Raw genomic sequence first — 17,754 nt, 5'->3', positions numbered from 1 at the left:
TGAATAAAATAAGGCAGGGCTTTAGGCCCTGATTCATATCTTGCCGTTGACACAGTTTTTGAATCAGAACTTTGTTTACTTTCACTGGCAAAGCGTACTCACAGCTCATGTGGCTGAAGACACACTCCCATGAGCTAGGGCTGCAGAACAGGGTTACTCTGTTGTCCAAGCCTCCTGATTTGGTTTAAAGGAATAATAGCAGCAGAATTGCAAATAGGTCTAAAATTTATTTCTTTAATTCACATATCACATCACTGAGAGAACTTCGTGTTTTGAACAACTGCAGAGTTTATTAATTTATAAAACCAGGTCAAAGTGATAGAGCAAGTACATAAATAAGTACCACATCAGGCATATGTCCTGTGAAGACAGTGAAAAACATGATATCGTGTATTTTATTGTCTTAAGTGACCAGAGACTGTAAAAATGCAGAACTTCATTTTCTAAATGGTGCTTATATTGTTTTGTATTCATAAAAGTTTATTATACAAATAAATACACAATTTGAACCCCACTTGTTCTGTCACAAACACAAGACTGTTTGTCTTCCAAAAAAACAACACAAACACTGTACACTTTCCACAGAATCTTTGTTCAATCAGCTACTGCTACAACCATACTGTACCAAGAGGTGAGCCAAACATAGCCAGGTGTTTGTCTGCCTACCAGAATACTGTGACGCCTCAGAATGCCTTCCATTATGTCTTCATCAGAGGTATGTTCATGTTAATACATGCATTATTAGTGGACTTATAATAAAAAAAAATTACATTTCTAAAGTGCCTTCCAATCCAAAGGATCCCAAAGTGTGTTACAAACCGCTGCTCCCACAACTACCCTGCGTGGCACCCACTTCTGATGTGGAACATACAGCTGTTTAATAGTGCACAGGCGTGCTATGCCACAATTTTGGACAGAAGGTGAACACGACACCCATTTTAAACACAAAAGAGAATTTAGAGAGGCAAAGTCTCATTACCGAATTTGGCCTGGACACTGGAGTTAACTTTCTCTCTTATGAGAACTGCCCTAGGATCATTTATAGGACCATGCAAGGACTGTCGGGTGCTTTGTCTGGTTTCTAAATGATTTTACTCACATCACAAGAATTATTTTGTTCTTAGCAATCAAACTGGCTGCTGAAGAAGCTCACTTCTGGCACACTATCCTGTTATGTGTTTTAGGCCACTTTGGGCACTGGCAGAGAAGGAAGTGCACTAAAAAATAATCTGTTCTCTATCCTGGCATGGAGGATAGCTTGCTCTTTGCAGGCAGGACCATGAAGAATTTCTGTGTAGGAAATCCTGGATTTTCTTTTCATCCTTATATCCTCACTTAGTCTCCCTTTTCCTTCCTATCACATTCCCATCTCCTTGCTCTTAGTCAATGCCCCTTTCCATATATTCCTGCTGGATATTGCAAGAAACCCTGGCAGGGATGGATCCTGTGCCACTGAAAAAGCAGTAAAAGGGGGTTGCCTCTTACAACCACAGCTGCTATCAGGGAGCGGTGCAAAGAGATCACGGCTGTGAATAAGACCTTACTAAAAGGTTTAATATTTCTTCTGCTGGAGCCTGAGTTGGGCCACTGGTATTAAGTACTGAACATCCATACCCCTTAACCTCTTTGTTAAGATGTATATACCCCAGATGAAGACCTAGAGTGCCATCACTGGAAATACAGTGCGGAGCAGAGAGCACAAGTTTTGCAAAGTCCCATGGAGGCCTCTGAATTCTGGCCACCACCATTTATTTCACTCCCTTTGAGGACCAAGTGCCTGGCTCGAGGCAACTTCTTTAGAACTTCATTGCTGTTCAAGCACAAAAGGAAATGTTCTCATATGCTTCTGGAATAGAAAATGGAGGGAAAGCAGCCACAGTCACTTGCGCCTCAGGAGTGAATCTAAGATGGTGTCCATGTGGCAGGATTTCCTCAGAGAAAGCCATGTTTTCAAAGTAATGGCCTTGTATATCAGAACAGAACTCTTTTCTGAAGGCAGACACTGGACAGACACTAACATTCAGCTGTGAACTGCAAATCAGAATGAGTGCCTTAGATTTCTTTTTGCATGAAGATAATGGTCTTGCTGGTGCTGCACTAACTTAGTGGCTTTATATAAGTGCTCATTAGTTTGCCATTGGAGAGAGTTGTCCTTGAAGTTATGCTTATTAGTTTGCTGGGGCTTGAGAGGCCACCAATTAGAACCACGCAGAACACTCTTATTGCGACAATTAACATTAATAAATTAAGCGATATCACAAGACATTTAATGAGTTATTAATCACTGTGGGTTTAACCCTATAGGAATTTTCATAAATGATTCAAGTACTTTGCATTCTCCTGCTATGTTACTTTGTAAAGGGAGTTTATTGACCGAGGCTATGTGTTAACAGGGCCCATGAGAATGCAGTAGTGGGGCGGCATGAGGGAGCTGACGTTTCATATTTCATGTAGAGAAGTGGATAATGGAAACCAAGTGAAAGCCACTTAAAAGTTGAATGTTTTCTCAAATTGCTACATAAATGCAGTAATTCCCACTAACACCTTCTGGTTTGTTTATGTACTCAGAGTTTGTTCAACTGCAAGACATCGTCCCAAAAGCAGTAGGCTGGTTGGGAGTTTTCATTTAAATCTGGATTTTATGGCTCAAACACAAGTACTGTATCACTTGTATTCCCACCCCCCCACCCTAGAAAAACATGAGTCATTTCAACACCAGAAGTGGTATAAACTCAGCACAGGAAATAATGCTCTCCATAGCTCCTGCACAGTTATTAGGTGTCCTTCATTTCATTAGTTTGAGTAACTTGCCAAGTTTAAAAAAAAATCTGTTTTCTTTTTTAACTTTTCAACTTTACAAGGAACTACAGTCTCCCTCTCCCTTCCCCCCACCAATACGGAGCCTCCTAGTCTTTTTGAGGAGATATTTAAATGGTTGACACAGACCACTACACATAAAGCAGCAAGTTTGCTGTGCATGATGTGAATAATTACTGCATTATAGTTTTGGATTTTAGGGCAACTGTTGACTTAAGCAAAATAAGCCTGCAGTCCAGCTGCAGATCCAAGTTTTCTCCCTCCCGTGCTGTCTCCCTTAACAGTGACCCTTTTCAGGCTTTTCGAGGTACAAAACCTTTACCAGATCCTCCAGCTCAGTCCTGCACACTCTGCTTTCACACATTTGGCTGATCTGAGCTTCTCCCTCGCTAAATATTTTCCACTGGCCTGAAAACAAAAATACAAAGCAGAAAGACACTGACTTAGACCGAATGCAAGGAGCTTTAGAGTCCCTTACAAGCACTAGCCAGACAAACACATTCAAATTGTTGATAGGGAGAATTAAAATATTTTCCTTTGGAAGGTTTGAAAATATCTCAATCACTTAATACATTGCATGCAAAAGAACATGAAGGGCCAGATTTTGATTGGGGAAGGGGGGAGGGGGGAAGCTTTAGTTTGTAGCTGGGAAGGCCCTGGCTTGTAATTGCGGCATACTCTCAAGAGTAATTCTTTCAACAGCTGCTGTTGCCCTGCAATAGTGGAAGTCTAAGCATAACAGCAACTTGCTAGTGCAGAAGAACTGGAGAATAAAACTGACCATTAACAAGTGAAATTGGGAGGCCAAGTTCTGTAGCCCAAGCTGGGTGAAATACAAACTATAAATTGCACTAGTGGTGAAAAATGAATTTGGGTTTTTTAAACAGTCAGTTTTTAATAATCCAAGGTGTTACTAGGGACTTCAGAAAGGCATCTTTTAAATATGATTTATGTGAAAGTAACCCTCTAATCATATGTTGTATTCTGATTATTTTATTTGATACTCATAAACTATCGATTCCAGATGTTGGTGGGAAAGTAGCACATTTATTTCAATTGGAGGAGTCATGCAGGGCATGTTTCAGTCTGAGGTTATATAGAAAAGTGGAGCCTAAGAAGACCAGACTTTTACTTACTCAGTGTTGTCCTTGTTATCTGCTTGAAGTAGGGAAGTTCTTCAAATTCACTTTTGGATATCTTCTCAGTGTGGAAGTGATGTAGAATCCCTGTAGCAAAGCAGTAAGAACATGTAGTTGGAACAAATTTTCCCTGTTCTGAGCCTGTTGTGTTGTTGTGATTGTTTGTTGAATTACTGGCATGTTGAGCCACATTATGAAATCGTCTTTACCAACAATGTTTTAACCGATTCCATGTGCTCCATCAGTATTTTTCTTTTGTGGTTTTATGGTGGTGGAGAGTATCACCGAGATCTGAGAGTTAGTTCTTCCTTTACCCATATAACTACAGCCCTCCCTGGCATGAATGAGAGAGGACCAGAGCAGAGGCCAAAATCCCAATGCCTTGGAGAAAAGCCATTTGGCATGCTGACATCGGACATTGTCTTTTACCTAACTGCAGGCAGCCAGCAGGAAATGCTCCTGCCAAACCACCAGAAGGGTTTGTGTCTTACTGGGAGCATAGTAGGACCCTGTATTAACGACCAGCCCTTCAGAGGGCTGTTCATAGATCATGATCTGGGTAACTTTCAGGGTAGTTTGCCCTTTAATATGATCTCAACTTATGAAGCGTCTATATTTATTTATTTATTTTTAAAAGGTAGAGACTAAAGCTACTAAGTTGACACTGATGGTCTCAAAGCAATCTGTACACAAGCCTCGCAATGCCCCCGTGAACTAAGTAGATCCTAATTTTACAGATCTGTTAAAGCGAAGTACAAAAAGATTGAATGATTTGCCGGCGGTCACACTGTGTGAGTCAGTGGCTGAGTCAGGATTAGAACCCAGGCGCCTTGACTCCTGTGTGTGCCTATTTACTTGCTCTGACTGCGTGACAACATTCCCAGCTAAAGAGAGACTACAAACAAGTGAAAGTCAAGCTACTTTAATATTTAGCATGTGGACTAAGGCATTCTGAGACACAGTGTCATCACTTAGTAAATGCCTTCATGTAAAGGGCCTTTGAGAAGATAGCCAACATAATTCTTAAGGGAAAGAGTTGGTTGTAGGAGATGAAGAGAAAAATAACATTGCCTATCTTTATATACTGAATAACGCATCTGTTTACACCCACACTTTTGGCATTTCCCTTTTTGGGTCCCCACTTGTATTTTTAATTAAACTGAAATAATATACATTTTGTAGCTCCACTCTTCCCAAAGATTCCTTAAGGGTTTTTTCTTTCAGTAAGGAATCACTTTGCCCACTTTGAAACGCAGCCTCCTCAGAGATCAATACGCTTTTTAGGATACATTGTGAAACACATACTCTTATAGTACATAGCAATATTACACAAGTTCAGATTCAACATAGAGTCCAAGAACTGTAGGGAAGTTTGGCATTTGTTTGAGATCTAGCTTCTAGATCTATAAAATCAAGGAGACCAGTCAATTAGCTAAAGTAAAAGCTCAGGCTTTATTCATTTGCAGCACATACAACACTGATCATCTGAAGGGGTAGGAACATCTAAACCCTTCAGATATTCAGGAGTCTGGACAACTGAAGGGACTGGCCTGAAAGGGTTGGAAGTCTGTGCTCAGGGTTAAGACTAGAGCTGGTCATAACATAGATTCTTTTCCCTTCCACAGAAAATGAGTTTTCTGTGAAAAATCAAAATCTAAAATGTTTTGGCCAAAACCTGAATAATTTTGATTCTGCAGCACTGCTATGGTCGGGGTGCTGGAACAAATTGTATTGTGGGGATGCTGAGAGCCATTGAACCAAACTGTAAACCCTGTATATAATGGAGACCACTTCAAGCCAGGGGGTGCAGGAGCACCCCCAGCACCTCCAGCTCCAGCACCTACGGCTATGGTGCCTCATGGGAGTTGTAATCTGGGAGCTGTGTGCTCCTGTTCCCCGCAATAGGCCAGGCTCACTGGTTGGCCTCCATCTCCCATGATGCATCACAGTCTCCCTCCTGCCCCCCCTCCATAGGATGGTGGCATTGAACTGGCTAGTGTGTGCTACTGCCCTCTATGGGCCAAAATCAGAACTGCTCAAATGCATATGATAGACCCCATACTGCTAATAACAAGGGAGTTTGGCACAAGCATTAGCAATTTGTGCTTTTGTAGTAGGAGGACTGGAGTTCTATCTCTGCTACCAGGGAAGTGCCAAATGCCCCAACGTAAAGAATTGGAACAGCTATAAAGTCCTGAGGGGCAAGAATTTATAGATCTTTCCTGAGGTTATAAAAAGAAAAAAAGCACTATTTTAAGAGAGAACTTGATCTACTTACCTTTCCGAATTGTCCACACATGTATTTCTATTTGAGGTGGCTTTTCTGTTTCCATTGCGATTTTTCTAATGGTTTCTTCTTCCTTCATGAAAACAGATTCATAGACAGGAAGCATCTCTTCACCGCAAAAGTAATCTTTGCTGTCAAAGCTCTGACTTGGCATCTCTTCTGTAAGCAAAACATGACACAGCTTTAATAATGTTCCTTGGACCTTACTAGATTCATGCTGCCCAACAAGTTCAGCTTAATTGTAGAGAGTTCCTCTGAAGTGGTCTTTCAAGTCCTTCTCCAACTGAGTCCAGACTACTTAGTGAAATTCTGTTTTCCTCTCCCTTTTTAATGCTCAGACCTGGTAACAATAAAACAATTTGGATTTTTATTTAGTATGTTTTATCTTACCACATACAAATCAGACTTCGAGAAAAGATCCTGCTTTTTTGATGGCTGTGGGTGAACTTCAGGAGTTAGAGACTGATCTGAAATCTAGATAACAAATGATTTTCTTCTATAGCACTTGCATCCCAGGTTCTTAGCCAGATTTTTCTGAGTGCCCTCATCTTCCATTGACTTCAAGAGGAGTTGTGGATGCTCAGCATGTCTACATGTCAGGCTCTCACAACTTCAGTTATTAACTGAATTAAGCCTCACAACCCTCCTGTGACATAAAGTATCATCCCCTTTTTACACGTAAGATGATTGAGACACAGGGCAGTTAAATGAGTCTCCTTCCATCACATGAGTCAGGGACACAGCTAGGACTTGAACTTAGCTTTCCTGTCTCCTAGTGCACTGAACCAGGCTCCCTTCTAATTAGCATTGCTAACAGGTGCTTTGTGAGTGACTTATGCATTTGGCTCTGACACTTGTTTTCTCAGAGCATTTCTGCCAGTGCGTCATAGAACTAAACACAAAAAAGGGGTTAAATGTGTTGTGGGAAAATTTTAAAGGTACAGATGGGGGTTAGGCACCTCGCAAAACGTCATAAGAGAGGTTAGCAAATTTCTAAGTAGTTTGTTTGCTTTTCTTTACACATTTTTACTAATATCCTACAACAAGCTAATCAAGTGATTAGATTTTCCCACAATGCTATGATAAGCTGTCATAGCATTAGTGCTTATTCTAAGGATCCAGTTCCATTATTGGCACAAATAACGTTTTGACCAAAGCATTTAAATCTACTGCTATGTTTTGCAAAACAAAAGCTTTATTTAGTACAGTAGTGTAAATGTCCCAAGCTAGAAAAGAAATGGAAAGCTCGGTGAGGATTGTAAATGGGAAGGGAAGGGAGAATGAGAGAATCTCCTTGAATTATTGTCTGAGAGATAATGCATCTCTAGTTGGTGGGGGGGGAGGGGATATACTCTCTTCTGAAATAGATGTGCAAAAGTCACACTAATGCTAGAGAGCAGAAAAAGAGACCAGAAGGTGGGCCCAATCCTCCGTTCCCTCTATCTGTGGAAATGAAATGAATGAGATGGCTTGCAAGATTGGGTGCTTTAGATCTATTATCGGGCCCAGATTTCCCTCTAGACAAAATATAGCAACAGATAAGGTTGCTCATTTCATCAGGTGTCACTATGATCAAAAGACCAGTTAAAATCCAAAGCAAAAAGGCAGTCTGTGATCTATTCTGTGTTTTACCTGGACAGACTTTACAGCATTTTCCTTCTATTTTCTGAGGGTATTTGCAGGGATATTGATCCGGACAATGAATTTTCTTACATTCTTGTTTGGTGATGTTGCAGGTACACAACACACACTCTACGATTCCAAAGGCCCGGAGATTAGGATGCCACGATTCACCATGTGAATATGTTTTTCCATTTGAAACACAGACTAAAACAGGAGAGAGGAAGAAAATGAATATTCATTGTATGGTAGGGCCCCAGCAGGTCCATAGTTGAACTACAACCTCTGCCTTAGTGCATACACACTGGTTTGAGGCAATGTTGCATTCATGACATGGCTAAAGGATACACCTCTGCTTGGAAGTATATTTTTCACAAGTGATTTCTGGCCCAGCCCTTCTCGCACTGACGTTAAGTTTTGTCATTTACTTCAAAGGGAACAGGATTGAACCTTTGATCACCTTTCTCTGTGCAATTTGGTCTAAATTCTGGCCTCACTTATCTGTGAGGGTGCCCTGGTATTTCAGTGAGCGAGATGGAATGCAGAATTTGACCACTCTCCTCCAGTGGGTGTCCGTTTTTGTTGGGGACCATTTACTCCCACCAATTGGCTTTTATGATCTTAGCTCCTCATGCACACCCCACTCCTCTGAACTGGCTCCTGCCTCAGAATTTCAGCCTGCAACCAGAACAATATTCTAGTTGCCCTGTGAACCTTGCTTCTTTAAACATTTCATAAACACACTGAAAAATGCAGACTAACCAAAAAAGGTGAAAGAAAGGGCACTGTTTGATTTCAAAAAGCAGTAAAAATCAAGTTTGGATTTGCTGTAAATATTTCCAATTCTTCTAATATGCCATCATTTTGTATTAATGCTTTTATTTGTAAAATATGTTCTTCTTTTGCCTGTAACTTTCAAAAGCAATTTAATTTTTATCTGTAATCTTAAATTTACATCTAACTGGTAACAGATGTGAGCAACTGGCTTATGTGTTACTAAGTTACCAAGATTTATGGTGGGTGTTCTTCATAATGTATTGTCTTTCACGGGTGTTATACCATCATTTGGTTTAATAATTTATTACTTTTTAAACCCTTTCTTAAGAGCTGTTTTCATTTTAGAAGGGGAAACAGTTTTTTCTCATAAAAGCAAATGAAGTGTTCTCTGTATACAAATCATAATGATGAGAAAGAAAAGGGAAAATTTACATAAAACAGGATTAATTACTCTATTGTTATAATTAACCTTCTTACATGCTTTAGCAGTATATTTATACTTATGTTTATATCATTTTTTTCCTGCCAGAGAGCTCCAAATGCTTTACAAACATAAATTAAACCTCACAACTTCTCTGTACTGTAGTCAGGGATATGTTGACTATAGATACATTATCCCAATTTTGCAGATGGGTAAACTGAGGCTCAGAAAGGTTAAATAATTAGTCCAAAGTGACAGAAGAAGTCTGTAGTCACCATGAAAATAGAACCCTAGCTCCCAAATGGCCTGCTTTAACCATCTGCATAGAAATGTAATTCTGTATCCATGTAATGGCATCAAATCTGCAGGTCAGTATAACTATTTTGTTTATTTTTAGATTTATAAAATGTATCTCAGGAAGCATGTGCATTAATTAATAACACACTCTAATTGCAGAGAACAAAAGAAAGGACATGGTCACCATTCTAATTTCCATTCCAGAGACCTCTTAGACTCTCTCTGGGCCACAAGCTCCTAAAGCTGTCACTGACACTAAACTGTGCAGAGAAATGTGCTGTTCGTTTGTCTGCTTTTTATCTGCTGAAACAAATCAGTTAGAAATTGCTTTGATGATGTCTTCATGTGTGAATTGGATGTCAGAGATATTGCACTGAGTGGAGATTCCTGCTCCTAGTTTCAGCATAAAACATTGACATGATCTGAATGTGCTTTCATGGTTGTTCAGGTGGATAATAAAGATCCTATGGCCAACATTCCTTCTGTTAGTTAATACCTTAAAAGATTAGTTGGCTATAACACAAAGGCTTTTAACTCTTGGTGGGACATTCCTGAGTGTACACTACTCTGGGGTTTGTGTATAGTTGCTCTTCTATAGCGAATTCTTTTATTACTATTTGGGCCTGATCCTGTAGACCCTTATTCACTTAAAGCATACTCTACCAGCTACACAAGTAACTCCGTTGAAATGTATAGGAATTGAGTGCACTCAGCACCTTGCAGCATCATGCCCTTTTGCCAGGACATAAAATCTGCTGCCCCTTTTAAATTGGGGATTTGGTGAGTCCAACCCTTTTTTCTTAGTATAATCCTTGAGGAACATGGCTTAGTCATGCTTCTATAAAGGTTTTCCATATGAGCTTGAGGTCCTAATGTTCCCATAATGTAATAAGGCTCTCAGAGGCTTAGAGAGATATTATGTTATGTTACTGGAATGCCTCTAGCTCTCAGTGCTTTGTTTTACATATATCTTTGATATGAAGTATTGTATTGATCTCTGAAAAACAGAATAAAAGTTAAATGGGGGGTGGTGGAACTGCTGGCCCGAACACTAGGTAACAGCTTTGTTCAACACAGATGTAAAGGGGGAAGCTCCTCATCGCTCATAGGTGGGATACTTTCTACCAAGGAGATGGCTCAGTAAGTCTTGGCAGTAGTGAGTCTACTGGTAACCTAGTAGGGGTTTGTCACCTGAGATTTCTGAGATAGCTTAAACACGTACCACTTGCATTCACACAGGTTATCAAATAGGAGAAAGCATGAAGAAAATAACCAAAAGTAGATTTTTCCATTCTCTGGATGCTAGACCAATCAGTGTGTGAATTTAGCAGCAGATCCAAAGGCACTGACAGTTGTGTCAGCTGCTCACCTTCCTAGTCCCAACAGAATAAAGTGGTCTTTATATAGTGTGATACAGCATGGCCAGAAGGCAGCAGGAGAGTGATATAGGAGAGAGATGTAAGTCCCAGGATGAGGAGAAGCCTTATTCCCTATAGAGGGAAGAAAGGTTTCTATAGATTAATTAAAAACACCTGAAGCCAATTAGAGCACCTGAAGTTAGTCACCAGATAAAAACCTCCTGCTTCAATCAGCCAGGGGAAGGAGTTGGAGCAGAGAGGTTTGGAGGAGTTGAAGTAGAGGAGAGTTTGGAGAAGTGCTGTGGCTGGCTAGAAGACCAAGACCCTAGGTAAAGAGACACCCGGCTTGTGCAGAGAGAGAGGGCAGGAAGCCCCACAAGCTGAAGAGCAGGAGAGGGAAGTAGCCCAGGGGAAGGAAGCACTAGTTCAAGTGGTTTACCACTATCCCTAGGGCCCCTGGGCTGGAACCTGGAGTAGAGGGTGGGTCTGGGTCCCTCCCTCTCCACTACCTTTCTCTGGGTTACTAGTGGGACAGTAAATATCCTAGTTCAGGGGCAGGAAACTGCACCCTGAACTCCTCCCCAAGAAGAGGAAGTGTGGGACCCATCATAATTGTACTGGCAATTTGCCACAATAATTTCATGTCATATAGATTCTCGAAGTTCTTTAGAAAGCAATATGGTAGTGCCCATGCGTTGCCTATGCATGGGCAAATGCAGCAGCCACTATAGGCTCAGACACAATTGCCCCCAGCCAAGATAACTCTCCTAATGTTATATCTTTGCTGTCTTACTGTACTTTTACTTTTTGACTTGCAAGGTTCAATCGTTTGCAAAGGGTCTCCCCCTTTATATACTAAAAATTCTTTGAGAGCTATAAATGGCTGAGACCCAACTCAGAGTGGTATTGCTAAAAGGACTTCTCTTTACCTCGTCCGTGCTTATGCTTGTTGTTGATGACGATCTGTACTATAGTTCCTGAGGCTTGCTGGGGGTCAGGTAGGACTCCACGGTTACTCCTGCCACTGGAAAATCGTGGAATATTGACCACCTGTCTAGTGGAGCTGGGTGACAGGTCATAATGGGAGCGATGATATGAATGCCTCTGTGTGGAGACAGAAGGAACAGGAATGTAAATATTTCATTCAAGTAAAGCAATTGGAGAGCTGAACTTTGTGTGTAAACTGTCTGTATTAAGGCTCCCTGTGCAGTCAATGTGAGTTTTGCCACTGATGTCAGTGAGGTGCTAAATCTCAAGATTCGCTTCTTCCTTGATGGAGAGAGACTCATGCAGGTGCTTGAGATTAACCTGTGTTAAACTGCAGGTATTTGACCCCAGGAGTTCTAGCCTTCTGCATCCAAACTGCTTTTTACAGCATCCCTGAATATGGACCAAGTATAGTCAATACGTAAAATGATCAGATGCTGCCTGCCTTCCTGCTTCTCATTTCACTGTAGATGCCAGAGCCACAGACACGCGTAAGGCCAGATGCAATCACTGTTGCTCCAGATGAGCAGCACCTTGTCAGAATCTATCTCTAAGTCCATCAGCTGGGAAGCCTTGACAGATTTGTAGGTGAAAATAGCCCTGTGCAGTGACTCTGTTTTTCAAAACAAAGCACCATGGTAATGTTGGGGGATTTTTTCCAAAAATACCCAAAAGCATGACTGAAGATTGTTTGTTAAAATAGTACTCTTACAAGGCATGTATTTATTTTGTGCTCCAAATGCTTAAAAATGCCAGGTACTCTCTCCAAATTGTGTTATAAAAATCAACGCTGCCAGACTGAATTATTGATGGTTAATCTTCACCCTGGAGGCAATAAAGCTGCATCATAGATTGATCTAGCCCCTGGAGTGAATTCGTACCCCTCAGGCATGATAACTAGTAAATAAGTGTGTTACTACTGTTGAAAAGCAGTGTTCACATGGCAGACAAACCATTTATTCAGGTATGGTATGCACAAGTATCTGATCCAAAGTCTGCAGGAGTCAGTGGGGGTCATTCCATTGGCTTTGGATCAGGCCTTAGCTGCACATGTTCGTTCAGTAAAGTGCAAGAGAATAAGTAAAATCTCTAACAAGATCCAGAGACAGCCTGGGTCATCCATGTGTGTCCTAGTGGCGATGCACACACAGGGCTAGAGTCTCCTTTGCCTTGCACCTGCGGTGGTTATTTACAAGGTGGCTGCAATATGCTACCGTTCTTGTTGGGTAGCAATCTGCACTCATTCTGTAGCAGCAGAGGTGAAAGTAAGCCAGTCCGGTGTACCGGTAAGAGCCGGTACACCATGCCGGACCAGACCAGCTTCCCCAGGCTGGCAATTTAAAAGGCTGGGGCTCCCCGCAGTGGCAGGAGCCCTGGGCCCTTTAAAGCACTGCCCGAGCCCTGTCGCCGCTACCCTGGGGCTCCGGCAGCTGGGCTCGGGCAGCAATTTAAAGGGCCCGGAGATCCACTGCAGTAGCCCCTGGGGCTCCCAGCTCCCTCTGCACCGGCTCCCTCTACAGCTGGGAGCTCTGGGGGTGATTTAAAGGGCCTGGGGGCCCTTTAAATCTTTAAAGGCCTCGCCTTTTCTGGTTGAGGCCACTCCTCTTCCAGTTGAGGCTACGCCCCCAGCTCAGGACTCCAGTGTACCGGTAAGTCCTTTTAAGTTACTTTCACCCCTGTGTAGCAGTGCAAAGTACCTGACTAAACAAGGTGCAGAGCAATGAAGAGTCACACCCATTCGTTGGGTGTATCTTCTTATAATGTGGCGTTTTGTTCTGCTGTTGTAACTATTGAATACTGGCAGATATAACAGTATCCAAACAGCTACAGCATATGAAATATGGCTTATATATTGCTAAGTATTTACTTGGTATTAGCAATGATGAATTTTCCAACATTCTTACTGCTCTACAGGCTGTTGCTGAGTCAGGGGCCACAGAAATGGATATAGAATTTTTGTCTGGCAACAAAATACACTGTGAACCACAGAAAATAAACAATGTTGCCCCTTCCTCTGGTGCTAGCTTTTTTTTTTAACAAAGGACACTGGATTTTTTTCTAACAATCCATTAATTGTGGGAGATGTTAGACATCTTCTGATCACGGGCTGCCATCTCAACAGTGCATGAACCACAAATGATTTTAGAAGGAAAAATCATATAATAGTGAAAGAGGAGGAGACAGGATAGCAAAGTGGGAAAGAGGGATTATGGAAAGAACAGGCATGACAAATTGTTTTCAGTTTCCTAGGTACCAAAGTATCCTTTTGTAAGAGACATGCCCATTCTGCCCGCATGAACTCTAATTGCTCACTCTGTAGTGCCCTTGGCTCCCGAGCAGCACCTTTTAGCTCATGAGACCTGACACGTGAAGTGTACTTTATTGGTTTCAGAACATACTATGCAAGTTTGTCTAGGGGGACACCATGTTTGGAGCCCCTCTCCCGGCCAGGCCCTAATCTATCACAAGAGAATTTTTGTCTGTCATTTCTTCAAGATCATCAAAGATTTTCAGCTGGGTACAAAGAGCTAAAGGCAAACAGAGGAAGATTCAATGGAAAAAGGTATTGTCACTAGTATGAATTTTTCTGCCTGGTATTCCCGTGCCAAGGCAGAACTGGTGAAGAGTTAGAGTAATCGTCCCTTTTACTTGTGTGTGACTGGCTCAGTAGGAAAATGGGTTTTCTCATTACACAGGGCACACTTACGGCTTCTCTGTTGGCCGGCTGCCGGAAGATATCCCCATCAGAATGTTCCCATGATAATTCTCCATCTCCTGTATGTGAGATAAAACCATCAGTTATGGGAGTAATTGTGCAATGCCTTAGACATGCCTATGAGAATTCTTCTCAGCTGAATGAGACCAAAGACTGAGGCAGAGCTGTAGTGAGGTCACATTGTACTAAGACACCATTACTTCTACAAAACATATTGATTATTTGTATCACAGAAGCTCCCATCCTGGGCAAAGAATCCATCATGGAACAAAAATACAGTCCCCGAGTACAAAGAGCTTACAATCTATGTGACATTTTCCTAGTCTGCTATGAAGTATTAGCCTCAGTCAATACTAAACTACACTTATCATATAAAGAACAAAGTACATTTTTGTGTTGCTTTGTCCTTAAGGGTTTTTTCCCCTTTTTGCTTACTATCGAGTTCACAAAATTTGGTAACTTGGCGTATTTCCCAAATATTATTCTGAACCGATAAGGTTCTTTTAAAAAACATCCAACACTCTGCCACTGAAATTATTTTAAAAATAGATGCAACAGCCACTTTTAATGCATTACTCCCTGGACACACAGACAGGAGGGAGCCAGGTGAGGTAACATATATCTGGCTATATGAGAAGGACTGGCTCTAATGTCAGCCAGCAGATTCCTGTACCTGCAGCCAACAATCATGAACTGTACAGCTCTGCTTTTGACATAGACCAGTGGTTTTCAACCTGTTGTCTGTGGACACCTGGGGGTCCGCAGACTGCTTAAGATTTCCAAAGGGGTCCACAACCCCATTTGAAGATTTTTAGAGGCCCACAAATGAAAAGAAATTGAAAACCACTGCCGTATACAAACAGCCAGGAGAAGGAGTACAGGTAGGTAGCCCTCTTCCCCAGGATAGGGCTCATATCATTTAGGATGCTCATAACACAGAAGTAAACACAAGAAGGAAATGTTGACTTGTGTGTTAGAAGAATGTTTGTGGAATCAGAGATATTGTCTGAGGCCAGGAGCTCTGGAAACTCCCTAGAAGTGGGGTGGGGGCACCAGCACCCAAACCTTGGCCCAACCCCCCTGCTCTGCCTCTTCCCCCGGAGGCCCCCCCTGCTGCTTGCTCATCTCCGCCCCTTCCCTCCCATTGCTCACCCTTAAGGCAGGTCAAAATGGGAAGGCATAGCCCTCCCGCTTTTAAAAGTGATGGGGCCATGGTCCCCTGGCCCTCCCTGTTCTGGCACCCCTGGCTGAGGCACTTGCCATTTGTGCATTGTGATGTAGGAGGAATTAAAATGCTTTAGAGAAGCAACTAGAGGAACTTCAGAGCAAGGCTTTGGCCCCTCAAAACCCAACACCATGATCTGGGGGAATTTAGAAACGTAAACGAAAAATCTCAGCTTCCATTAAAGTCTTTGTAAAGACAGCTTTAGAAATGTAAACTTCTACAAGCCAGTGTGCGCTGATCACTGGTACCGAGGGGGAACACAATGAGGGAATGGAATCTGTTATATTTGAGCGGAGGATGTGGTATTTAATGCTTAGACTGGTATTTAATTGTTTAAAAACATGTAAGGATGACTTACAGGAATGGGGCAGGAGGGTTATCGGCTATGGAGATAAATTTGGAATTGAACACCCCCAAACTTTGGTGTTTAGATCTGTCTTTTATTATATGTGTTATGTAATGTAAGCTTTATATTGGCCCCAAATTTGCACCACAGAAGTCAATGGTAGCAGCATGTGCCCCCAAATCAGCTGGACTTTATGGCTTGAAGCCATGTCTAGTCAGTATAAAAAGGACTAATTTGAAAATGCAGGGGGCTTTTAAGTGTTCTGTTAATAAGTTACTAATATTCTTTGTCCTTAAAGGGAGTAGAAATTAACTAACAGATCCTTCTCCCTGAGGCTGTGCTCATATATCTTCATGCAAACAAATTGCTCAGACTTGTGCTTCATAGAATTGCAGGGGAAGGATAAATCAGCATGTGTCAGATTGAAAAGGACAAGGTTAGTTAGAAAGGAAACGTTACTTTCAAGAAAGTTTTATAAATAATGAAGCATTTTAAAAACCACTATGCAAATGTGGAGAGTCTTTTCAAAGGCCATTGCAGGCTCTGAATCTCCTTTACCACAATACCTGTCTTGCCTAATGCCTCCCACATCTGGCCCTGAATTTCCTGCTTCTGATTCACTTTTTTTCTCTTAAGTGACTGTCCTCTTCTGTTTTCAATGGCTGACTTTTCCAGTGTAATCTTAGTGCACTGTGTAACTAAGGCACGATGCTTTGTGCTTTGAAACTCAGTTTGATTTTTGTAATTATAATGGGTCTGTTCCAAATCCAAGTCACCATATAAAGTAAAATTATGTGCTACCAGCCCGGGCAACTAAAAATAGCTATCAGGGAACAGAGACCAGGAACCAGATGATTAGCTAATGTTTATTTTATTGCACACTCAACATATTGAACGTTAAATGGTAATTTGTTAGATCGCCTGCCATGAGACAAAGACCATCACCTTTGCCCGTCTGAGTGAAGAAAGCTTCAAATCCAAGGTGCCTAATAAAATGTTTCTACGTTTAGTGGCTAAAAACATAAGAAGCAGCAGCATGGGCTACTGGGTAGGGGACTGGACTGGAACTCTGGAAACCTGGGTTCTGTGCCTCATTTGTCTCTGGCTGACTTGCTGTGTTCACCAGTCTGTGCCTCAGTTTCCCCTCCCCCTCTTCTTGGCTGTATAGATTGTAAGCTCCTTAGGGCAGTATCTGTCCCTCCCTATACGTTGGTGCAGTGTCTAGTACTGTAGGCACAAATGAACTACAAATAATGTAAATGCTCCTTAATTTTCCAAGTAACATTACTGAGCTCTAAGGGTCAGATAGTTAGATATGTAGACTCCTAAGAACACAGATAGGCACTTAATGGGATTTTCTAAGTGCCTAACTCCCATTGATTTCAATAGGAGTTAGTGGGATTTTCAGAAGTGCCTAGGTGCCTAAGTGATTATTTGCATCTTTAGGCAGCGATGTACCTTTAAAAATCTGGTCCATATTCCAGTGGAGGGTGACACAGAAGCCCCAATATAAACATATAGGTAAGATACAATTATAAAGAAGGCCTCACCTGCAAAATGTAGAGGCCCAGATTTAGGGTTTTGACCTTCTCTAGAATTAAGTTCCCTGTGTGTATGTGAGGGCTGCTTTGGGATCTAAGATAGACTTGCTAATAAAATACCAGAGATACCTGAATGTAGATTGGCACTTGGGGGAATCGATTGTATCCTAAGAACTGAGTTATCTGTTCCTTTTTATGATGAGAGCAAGTCTGGGCACTTGCA

General features: G+C 41.7%; 1 protein-coding gene across 6 annotated transcripts in view; it reads right to left on the bottom strand.

Moving 5' to 3' along the window:
- Positions 1-2,698: 2,698 nt before the first annotated feature.
- Positions 2,699-17,754, bottom strand: part of CHRDL1 (chordin like 1) — a 161,395-nt gene continuing 146,339 nt past the window's right edge. For all 6 annotated transcript variants that reach the window (XM_084638923.1, XM_084638920.1, XM_084638922.1 and 3 more), the window contains 6 exons: positions 14,411-14,478; positions 11,646-11,820; positions 7,876-8,070; positions 6,235-6,402; positions 3,954-4,043; positions 2,699-3,225 (listed from right to left, as the gene is read on the bottom strand). In XM_084638923.1, coding sequence (XP_084495049.1) covers positions 3,095-3,225; positions 3,954-4,043; positions 6,235-6,402; positions 7,876-8,070; positions 11,646-11,820; positions 14,411-14,478 — 827 coding nt within the window. In that variant the 3' untranslated portion in view covers positions 2,699-3,094. The remainder of the gene's footprint in view (positions 3,226-3,953; positions 4,044-6,234; positions 6,403-7,875; positions 8,071-11,645; positions 11,821-14,410; positions 14,479-17,754) is intronic.

The sequence above is a fragment of the Lepidochelys olivacea genome (genome assembly GCF_965140295.1).
Source record: "Lepidochelys olivacea isolate rLepOli2 genome assembly, chromosome: 9".
Classification (NCBI taxonomy): domain Eukaryota; kingdom Metazoa; phylum Chordata; order Testudines; family Cheloniidae; genus Lepidochelys; species Lepidochelys olivacea.
The sequence above is the reverse complement of the archived record's forward strand: the minus strand, read 5'-3'. Positions and strand labels throughout refer to the sequence as shown.